At 41.9% G+C, this 10,000-nt stretch overlaps 1 protein-coding gene across 2 annotated transcripts in view; it reads left to right on the forward strand.

Moving 5' to 3' along the window:
* LOC117752411 (CD82 antigen-like) overlaps positions 1 to 10,000 on the forward strand; it is a 16,814-nt gene that overhangs the window by 6,625 nt on the left and 189 nt on the right. For both annotated transcript variants that reach the window (XM_034569670.1, XM_034569679.1), the window contains exons 3-9: positions 1,262 to 1,334; positions 4,947 to 5,068; positions 5,593 to 5,667; positions 7,755 to 7,853; positions 8,368 to 8,541; positions 8,627 to 8,710; positions 9,050 to 10,000. The exon at positions 9,050 to 10,000 is cut by the window's right edge and continues 189 nt beyond it. In XM_034569670.1, the coding sequence (XP_034425561.1) occupies positions 1,262 to 1,334; positions 4,947 to 5,068; positions 5,593 to 5,667; positions 7,755 to 7,853; positions 8,368 to 8,541; positions 8,627 to 8,710; positions 9,050 to 9,127 (705 nt within the window). In that variant the 3' untranslated portion in view covers positions 9,128 to 10,000. The remainder of the gene's footprint in view (positions 1 to 1,261; positions 1,335 to 4,946; positions 5,069 to 5,592; positions 5,668 to 7,754; positions 7,854 to 8,367; positions 8,542 to 8,626; positions 8,711 to 9,049) is intronic.

A 10,000-nucleotide genomic window follows, 5' to 3' on the forward strand; every position in this document is an offset into this window, starting at 1 on the left:
ACTTCCTCATGACATCACTGATCATGTGACATCACTGATCATGTGACATCACTGATCATGTGACATCACTGATCATGTGACATCACTGATCATGACATCACTGATCATGTGACATCACTGATCATGTGACATCACTGATCATATGACATCAAATGATCATATCAGCTATTCTCTGAAAATTCGTTTTTTCCATTTATTTTGAAATTGACCTTTGAACTTTGACCGATCAGGTCGCTAAATTCATCATCTGGAGATAAACTCTTGAGTAATATTCACAGTTTGGTGAAAATATGTCCTTATGTTGTTGCATTACTTTGTACACACACACACACACACACACACACACACACACACACAGGCGGTGTCATGAATGGAAACATCCTCATTTATAAACAATAAACATGATTTACAATCAGTTCTAACCAGAAGTTTTGAATGTGAACCTGTGAAATGTGAAACTTCAAACTCCGTTTCTCTTTATCAGTTAAATGTTCTAAAGAAGTTTCCAGGTGTTATTGAAACTATAATCTCATAAACACAACACGTGTTGTTTGCAGCCTCCATGTGTTTAACATGTGCAGTGATCAGGACACTGGTTCATGTGTCGGACGGTTTGACGTCAGCTGATTGTTCAGTTTGTGAGTTTTAATTAAACTGCAGATGAAGAGTTGGTTACCACGGTGATACTCGTGTCTCTAACATGACAGATGAACACTGTGTTTATATTCCTACACTAATGAGGACTGTGTGTGTGTGTGTGTGTGTGTGTGTGTGTGTGTGTGTGTGTGTGTGTGTGTGTGTGTGTGTGTGTGTGTGTGTGTGTGTGTGTGTGTGTGTGTGTGTGTGTGTGTGTGTGTGTGGTTTTACATCCAGCTCCTCACCTCCTGTGACGGATTAGCTCAGATTAAAGTCTCCTCGGGGTCGGGGGTTAAATTAGAGGTGATTGTTTTCAGATTAAACTAAATTTAGGGTTTTAGTTTTCTCCAGAATTCACTAACATGTTTCTTCCTGAGTGAGACGAGACTTTCAGTTTTCAGTTTCTGACTGCGATCACTTTATCACTTTATCACTTTATCACTTTATCAGCACGACGGAGTTGTTTCAGTTCTTCTTAAAGCAAAACTTTTCTTTTTCCTTCATCATCATAAACTGAACAAAACACACTTATCACATTTTTTCACTATTCACTAATATTAAAACATCTCTGAAAAGCGATCCCAGTTCCTGGAGCATCACTTAATGTCGACGTGTGTGTTTCCAGCTGTTCGGCGCCGTCATCATGGGCTTCGGACTGTGGCTGCTTCTGGACAATCAGAGCTTCATCGTCCTCCTCAGTAAGTTTCTTCATCACATGTCGATTCTCTTTCAGGGAAACAGACGAACGCTGCGACTCCATCGCTGCTGTTCCAATGACCTTCTTTCACTTCTACTTCATCTCACTGGCTCTTCTGTCTCTGCACCGAAGACGAGATAAAACCCTTCAAACCTCTTTCCTGGCCCGAGTCCGCTCACGATCACTGAAGCATAAACACAAGAAGCCAAAACAGATATTGAATCTGAATGTTTCCACTGGAACGTTCGGTCGGATCCACTCGCAGAGCTGATGTCGGCCAAAACAAATGGAGCAATGATTAACCAGGAAAACAGGCCAAGCTCTCTCTCTGTGTGTGTGTGTGTGTGTGTGTGTGTGTGTGTGTGTGTGTGTGTGTGTGTGTGTGTGTGTGTGTGTGTGTGTGTGTGTGTGTGTGTGTGTGTGTGTGTGTGTGTGTGTGTGTGTGTGTGTGTGTGTGTGTGTGTGTGTTTTTATATATTAGATATTTATTTATTTATGTTTCCTGACGTGTTTCTGACGTGTTCCTCACAGGTTCTGCAGGTTCTGTCTGTGAGAACAAATGTCTGAGTCAGTGTCTCTGGACATTTTCTGGATCTTTTCCTATTTCGTTATTCGGACCCGGACAATCTGCTGCTTCACAGGACAAACAACAACAACTACACAACTTCTTTATAGAAGTTTTCAGGCAAATGAGAGAAAACAAAAATGTTAATTCTCTTTTTATTTCCGGAACTTGAAACCATAGAGTGAAAATAAAAGTGTGCAGAAGTTTATGGACCTCCAGAGTCCGGCCACGGGCTGGAAGCTCTTCTCTGTTCCTGCTCTTGATTGATGGGTTTTCAGTTCTCAGATAGTTTCAGTCACGGTGGATTTTTCTCTTGGACCCTTGTTGTGTTTTTGAAACCAGACTCTCCTGACAGACTCTAGAACATCTGTATCCAGAACAGGAAAAGAAAAGTTTTTCTCTTTCTTCCTCTAAAATCACTTCAGTGCTTCGACCTGAACGTTTTCTCCGTCCTCCAGATCTTCACTTTCACACTTCTCTTAGTAACTAAACAACTATAGACTAAATATAAGAGTTAGTTTCTTTCTAAATGAAACACTTAGAATAAGGTGACATGTTTCTATCTGTGATCACTTTCAATGAGAGAAATACAGTATAAAACTAGAGATGAACTTTTTAATTATTATTAGATTAGGTTTCTTTTAGTTCATTAGTTCATCCACATGGACACATTTTAATATGAAAGCATTGTTTTAATCGTTCTTATTTTACAGTAAAACTACATTGGATGTATTTTATAAACATAACTGGATTTATTCATTTCAATGATTTTAACATTTCAGTAAAGATGAACTTTAGTTTTTAATGATGTGAAAACTGTGAGTTTATCAGAGAGAGGAAAAGATGAAGAAGAGAAAGAGACGAGAAGCACAGAGACGCTGAAGACGCAGAAATATAGAGACGGACATTGAGCGTGTGTGTGTGTGTGTGTGTGTGTGTGTGTGTGTGTGTGTGTGTGTGTGTGTGTGTGTGTGTGTGTGTGTGTGTGTGTGTGTGTGTGTGTGTGTGTGTGTGTGTGTGTGTGTGTGTGTACACTGTGAACTGTGAACAGTGAGCGTCACTGAGGACATTTGTCCGTCGTCCTCTGCAGGTGTCCTCCCCTCAGACACTGGGCTCTTTCTGCTCCGTCCAGCATCAGCATGCATCACATCAGCCCAGTGCGCTCACTGCCTTACTCATCACCACACACAGACAGACACACACTCACACAGACACACACTCACACAGACACACACACACACACAGATGCAGTCACACGGAGCGTTAAAGTACAGTGGACAGTTTAGCTTTGTGTCTGAACATAAACGAGACGTATTGAAGGAGGCGTCGTCTGTTGTGTGACGGTCACATGATCTCAGTGTGTGAGCGATGGAATCCGCCTGATGCTGTGACTCTGTGAAGCTGAGTCACAGCGAGAGTCAAACACTGACCAGCACAGACGCTCTGAGAGAAACCCGTCAGTAGAAACGTTCTCTCTTGTTGATCTGTAGTGATCAGTGAATTACAAACAGACCCGAGTCCTCGTCCATTCGACGCTGTGTCAGGAGAACCAAGCTCTTCCACCAGCTGCTGCCACCTGTAGTTGTGTTGTGTTGTGTCTTCCTGTAATTTATTGTGTGTCTGTCGTCATCTTGTGTTTGTTTTCAACATGTTTGACCATGAAGAGAAAAACGTCAAACTCATGATTAGAAACTTTAACGTTCGTCCTCTGCTGGTTATTTTCTGTGTGTTGATCCAAGCTGAGGGGCTCTGCTGGTCCTGACCTGCACATGTGACACTGCACACGTGCACATGTGTTTGTGCACTGAGCACCCCCCCCCCCCCACCCCCAGCCTAATTTTCCATCATAAACTCTTTCCCTCGTTTCTCTTTGTCTGGGTTCATGGCTCCTGTTCACCGTCTCCCCGGGGTCTCCCACCTGGACTCTGCGGGGGGGGGTTCACAAACTGGTGTCTGTTTCTGTGTGACTGGGATTGATCCTCATCAGTGTGAACGTCTCAGATCCTTTAATTCTTCAGTTCTCGAGGTTCAGAGTCAAATGAAACTGTCTCAGTTCCTGATGCGTCTGCAGCGCTTGAACAGTTTCCTGAAATGTCAGCCGGGGGTTTGATTTGGATCTGAAGCCTCATGTTGGGCTGAGGTGGACGCAGCTTCACTAACCCTGCAAGATGCCTCCAGACACTGAGGAAGCCTCGAGTGGAACCTGGATGTAGTTTCAGTCTCGTAGGAGATTTCCGTGGACAAATGAGTTTTATGGAGACGAGGGGATAAACTCTGTATACGACCTCACTGAATATATAACATGAATCTTTCTTTTATTCGTATAAAGCCACATTACACCGTGTGTCACTGAGAGCAGCAGCTTAGAAGCAGCTCATAAAACAAATGCACTTTATTGTACAAATAAAACCAAACGCAAAAACCTGTAACATCCAGAAAAATCTATAAGAATCAATTCATGACATTAACATTACGTCATCAGCCAGAAGATCGACGTTCTAATAAAGTTGTGATTAGAGAAATTCATCTGGAGTTAGTGCTGCTGCCTCTTGTGTCTCAAATGAGTATTACAAAAACAAACTGTCACGTTCGTGTGTGAGATTCTTCATTTTTCACGTTTTTACTTTGTATTCGCAGTAAAAATATTTTTAGATTTCATATGCACTTTATAACATTACATTACATATCATTACACGTTTTCTCAGTTTCCTGAATGAATTTTGATAAAATGTTGTGTTTCATTTGATTTAGTTTCACTCTTGTTCTCCTCCATGTTTAGTTTTCGTCTCTGGTTGTTTTCAATGTGTTTGATGAAGAAACTTGACTAATATTCATGATTTATTCCATTGGCTTCATCCTAATAATTAAACTGTTGCAGTGATCAGGAGGTCAGATATGTTTTCAGAAGGGTTTTTATATGTTATGTAAGTCGTGTCTGTGGTCTCTATTTGTAGAACTGTAGTGTTTATAAGAACGTGAACTCTTCACACACGGTAAGAATCCAGATGTGGATCAGGTTGTGACGTCTCGTGGTCTGTCCCCCGACAGACGACTCCACAGCTGTTAAAGTGGCCTGTTACATCCTGATCGGAGCCGGAGCTTTCTCCATGCTCATGGGCTTCCTCGGCTGCTTGGGGGCCGTGTACGAGATCCGCTGCCTGCTCGGCCTGGTGAGTGACCGTCGCTGTGTGTCGGTATGGAAAGTTCATTCAGACACGATGATGAGTTCCACAGGTTCGATACCAGAGGTCAGAGCGTCCAATCAGTGACCAGCGTCCACACCTGAGAAACAACCAACATCTATTCAGGATTATTAATGTTTATTATTTAGATCTGCACCAAACTGCACAGAAATCAGTTTATTCATGGGGATTCATGAAGTATTCAGTTTTCAGGCGTGTTCGTGTGGACGAGGACAAAACTGACACGTGGACAGACTAGTTTAACTTCACCAACACAGTCACACACCAGGGCTGTGGTTTTACTGGTCGGGAAGTTAAGATGGTTTCATCGGAGTGATTTTAGATTAATGAAAGCTTCATGTGGAAATGAGCCAGATTCATGATGAAGGAACATGTGAGTCACTGAGGTGTTCACACACACACACACACACACACACAGACACAGCTGTACATTGTAATGGTGTGCAGTTCCAGATGTTTCCTCCTCATCTGTTGCTTCTCCTCCTCCTCAGTACTTCACCTGCCTCCTGCTGATCCTTCTGGCTCAGATCGCCGCTGGCGCCCTCATCTACTTCCAGAAGGACGTGGTGAGTGACATCACTTCCTCTTCATTAGTCCTCCATCTTGTCTCTCGACAGGACATCAACACTTGTCAGTCTCACCTGGAAGCAGGTGATCTGGAACATCTGGAATGTGGAGGTTCGCAGCTCCTTTGTTTGCTGATTGGCTGGTGTGTGTGTGTGTGTGTGTGTGTGTGTGTGTGTGTGTGTGTGTGTGTGTGTGTGTGTGTGTGTGTGTGTGTGTGTGTGTGTGTGTGTGTGTGTGTGTGTGTGTGTGTGTGTGTGTGTGTGTGTGTGGTTCCTGCGAAAGAAGAGTTTTAATCTACAGCGTTTGGCACAACATCGCCCCCTGGTGTTCAGCCTCTTACTGACTCTTCATCGTCTCATTTGATATAAATACAACAAAGATATTTGGATTTGCAGTAAATAAAAACCAATCAGATATTATCAATTATGAATTCAGGATCACGATATTATTTTGACATTTCTTGAAAGTATTTTTTCTGTTTTATAAACCCCCCCCCCCCGGGTTGTGTTTTCAGACCATGATCATACAAAGACAGATTTCCTCATGAATGTATTAAATTATTATTTGTGTTAGTAGTATTAGATTATTATTATTAAAAGTAATAGTTTTGTGTCTTTATCTCCTGCACAAGATGAAGCTTGTTAATACTTTTTACAAGAGTGAGAACATTTTTGCACATGAGGTTTAAATAATAATGAACTAACTAAACCATATTATTATCATTAACATGATATGAATAAGTACTATGATTAATACTGAGATATGGTGACAGCCCTGATCTGACTGGAGTACCTCAGCGTTTGAGTTACACTTCCTTTAGCTGAAGGAAGTACAGCTTCTGATATGTTTTCCATGTCTGGAGTTTGATTTATGAAAGAAAAGCAGAGCTGCTGTTGCAGTTTTGCTCAGTAAAGAAGGTTTATGGACGTAAACCTGAGGCGCTGCAGTTAATCCAACATGTGCTTCCTCACTCACTCGTCTCCAGTTTAAAGTATTTGGTGCATCTCCAATGAAACAAGGTTTTGGAGGAAGATGCATGAAGCTCTCAGTCCTCAGATCGGCTGCAGGTCCGTGCACGAAGCTTCTTCATAGAAGGAGACGCAGTGAACACAGAGGAGTCAGTCGTTCAGACTCTGTTCATCTGAACGTTTGCTGGAAGCTGCTGCAGCGACTCTGAGCCGCTCGCTGACAAACACGCTGAAGGAAAGAAGATATTAAATATATCTGGATTCTCAACATTCAGCTGCGAAGCTTTAACAACAGATCCGGTGACTTGGTTCAGTTCAAACACTCGACGCCTCGAAGCTCTGATGAAACGTGACTTCACAGATGATATGAGACATGTTACACATCAGGACTCAGATGTGTCCTGAGGAGTCTTCTGCTTGAGGGTCAATTCAAAAGAGGATTGATGTGAAGCTGCTGCAGCTGAGCACCAAGTCTGAAGGTGCACACACGTGCAGCTGCCTCTGTCCAGACTCACATTCAACAAAATATTATTATTATTATAAACATTAATGAGCTTTTAGAGAGGACCTTTCTATTCTTTATGCTAAGCAAACTATGCTAAGCTAACCCAGCTGCCTCCTGCTGACAGTGGTATCGTCTAACTTTTGAATCATCAGTCGTTTAAACCAGAAACTATAAATATTATAAACTGAAAGGAGCCGTATGTAATTGTTGCTATCGCTACATAGCAACTGTTTGCTTATACAGATGTTAAGTGTAGCAACAAACTTCATCATGTAACCACAGCTGTTTCCAGATGTGGGAAACGTCACCAATGTTTCAGCAGCTCTGCAGATGAGTTCACACGCAGGTTCCTGAACGAGTCCTTGGTTGTAACGAGCTAACAAACAGCAGCTTCCTGTGCGTTAACCAGCTGTCGGGCTGAAGCGTTACAGTTTCACCTCCCCTCCTCCAGATGACGCCATATTTGTGTTTTTTATAGATTATGTTTTGGTCCATTTGAGACGCACAAATCAACAGCCAATAAATCGGATGAATCTTCCGAATCAGTTTGAGGCAGCGAGTTCAGTCAGAATCCGTTTAGTTTGTTTTAACGCCTCCACGTGTTTTATTCCAGTTAAACGAGGAAATGTCCAAGATCGTCTCCAAGGTGCTGGACAACTACCCCGGAAACAACTCCAGCACGGAGCAGGCGTGGGACTTCATCCAGTGGAGCGTGAGTCACCTGCTGCAGAAACAACCAGCAGCTCTTTTCTCTCCTGGATGATAGAAGTCCTTTTATTGACTTGAAATGTTTGAGTTTTTAGCTAAAACCAATAATTATTTGTTCTTTTATTCTAGAGCAGCGAGCAACTTTACTCTGGTTTGTTTCAAGCTGCTGAGAATTTACTTCAGTACATTAGTTTTTTGCAGTTTCCAGACACAGACTTCAGTTGAATTGATTCTCTTTGATGTGTCTCTATATCCTCATATGGTTCAAGTTAGTTTTGTGCAAAATGAAATATTTAGATTTGAGTTTTAAGTGAAAAAAGTCAATTAAACCGCTGCAGAAATGTTGTTGTTACTTTTTATTTCTTGAATTTAAAGAAATAGACTTTGTGGTTTTCCTGTTTTTATTTGACTTGATGCCGAGTCCCTCAGCCTCCGAACCCCGGAGCTCTGTGGTCCTGAGAGCCGCTCCATCAGAACCTGGTGCGCTGCCCTGATGGTGTGTGTCTGTCTGTGTGTAGATGGAGTGCTGTGGCTGGAACGCTCATCTCGACTGGAACGGAAACATGGTGATCGTCAACAGCTCCCAGCTGCTGTTCCCCTGCTCCTGCCAGAACATCTCGCTGGCAGCAGGAAACTTCTCCGACAGCGGGTTCTGTGAGGCCCCGACGCCCGACTGGCCCGTATACGACGTGGTAAACAGCGTTTTCTCTTCTTCTCACACGTTCGCTCCTCCCTCGCTCTGCTCATCCCTCGTTCCTCTGCTCCTGTCTCCATCAGGGCTGTGCTGCCAGTGTGGAGAGATGGCTCCTCACCAACATCGGCGTAGTGCTGGGTATCTGCCTGGCGGTGGCGCTCATTGAGGTACGCTGACGTCATTAATGTGTTTTAATGAACCCTGCTGAAAGCCCGCAGCACCCCCTCCTGGCAAGGGGCTGCAACTGCAAGGGAAAAGAATTGACTAAACAAATACATTTAAAATAAAAACAAAAGCCTAAAATCTTTTAATTTCAGAACTTTGAGTGTGTTTACAAATGTAAAATGTGATGAAACTCACATTAGACCTGAGAGGATTTAATGGAGGTAATAGTAAGTCAGATGTTTCTTTAGTTTACAACTTTGTGAAATGTTTAAAACTGGTATCAAGTGTTGTTTAAGTGTCAGTTAGTGTTTATTACAAAGTGTGTGATCTTGTTGTTGCAGCTGCTGGGGATGATCTTGTCCATGTGCCTGTGCAGGAACGTCCACAGGGAGGATTACACCAAAGTGCCAAAGTTCTGAAGCTGCAACAAGAACGAGGCAGAAAGAATAATGAGTTTTCCACCTGATATTCAGTGAGAGATTTTGTCTAAATGTAAAATAATGTGTTTACTTCATTGTTTGGGGATTTTTCTTCTTCCTCTTTCGAGGCACTTCCATCTTTTAGTTTTTAAATTGTCGGTCCAGTTTCTTTGGAGCACTTTAGAGAGCGAAGCTGAAACGTTTGTGAAGTTTGTGATCGGAGGAACGAGAGGACAACGTGTTGGTAGAGTGAAGGTGGGTGAAAGGAGGAAGAGTGAAACACGTTTCTCCTCATGCTCAGATCTTTTATTCTGTGTTTCTCTGTCGGTTCAGTTGTGGTTTTAGTTTCCAGAAAACAAGACAATTCACGTTTGTCAAGACAGAAATTTTTTTTTAAGGACGTCTGATTTGGACATTTGGAGAATCGACTTGTTATTTTTTAAATACATGATTTGTGAAATGTTTTTAGTATTTTGTACATAATAATTTTTATTCATTCTTTTTTTGTGGTTTTGAATCCAAAAGAAGAAAAAACCCACCTCCCAGGCTTTTGATTAGCAGCTGGTTTCTCCCTGAACGTTTTATGTTTAATCATTTTAATCATCAGGGTTGTTCTGGAAATAATAGAAATAATGAGGTACTAAATACTGATGCTTGTTTTCTAGAAGTATCGTCTCAGTTTAAAACCAGCAAAAGTAAGATATTTATTTTGAAGTTACTGTAGATTTATGTTTGTGTATAAACCCACATTCTTCTTTTTCACCACTTTCGAAGTCTGTGAAAAATTCAAATCTCTGCAACAAGTAGTTTAGGAGCGAATTGAATAATCTTGAAAACATTAGTTTATATAAAAAGCTTCATTTGAAATAGAGT

This window comes from Hippoglossus hippoglossus, chromosome 3 (genome assembly GCF_009819705.1).
Source record: "Hippoglossus hippoglossus isolate fHipHip1 chromosome 3, fHipHip1.pri, whole genome shotgun sequence".
In the NCBI taxonomy this organism is placed as follows: Eukaryota; Metazoa; Chordata; class Actinopteri; order Pleuronectiformes; family Pleuronectidae; genus Hippoglossus; species Hippoglossus hippoglossus.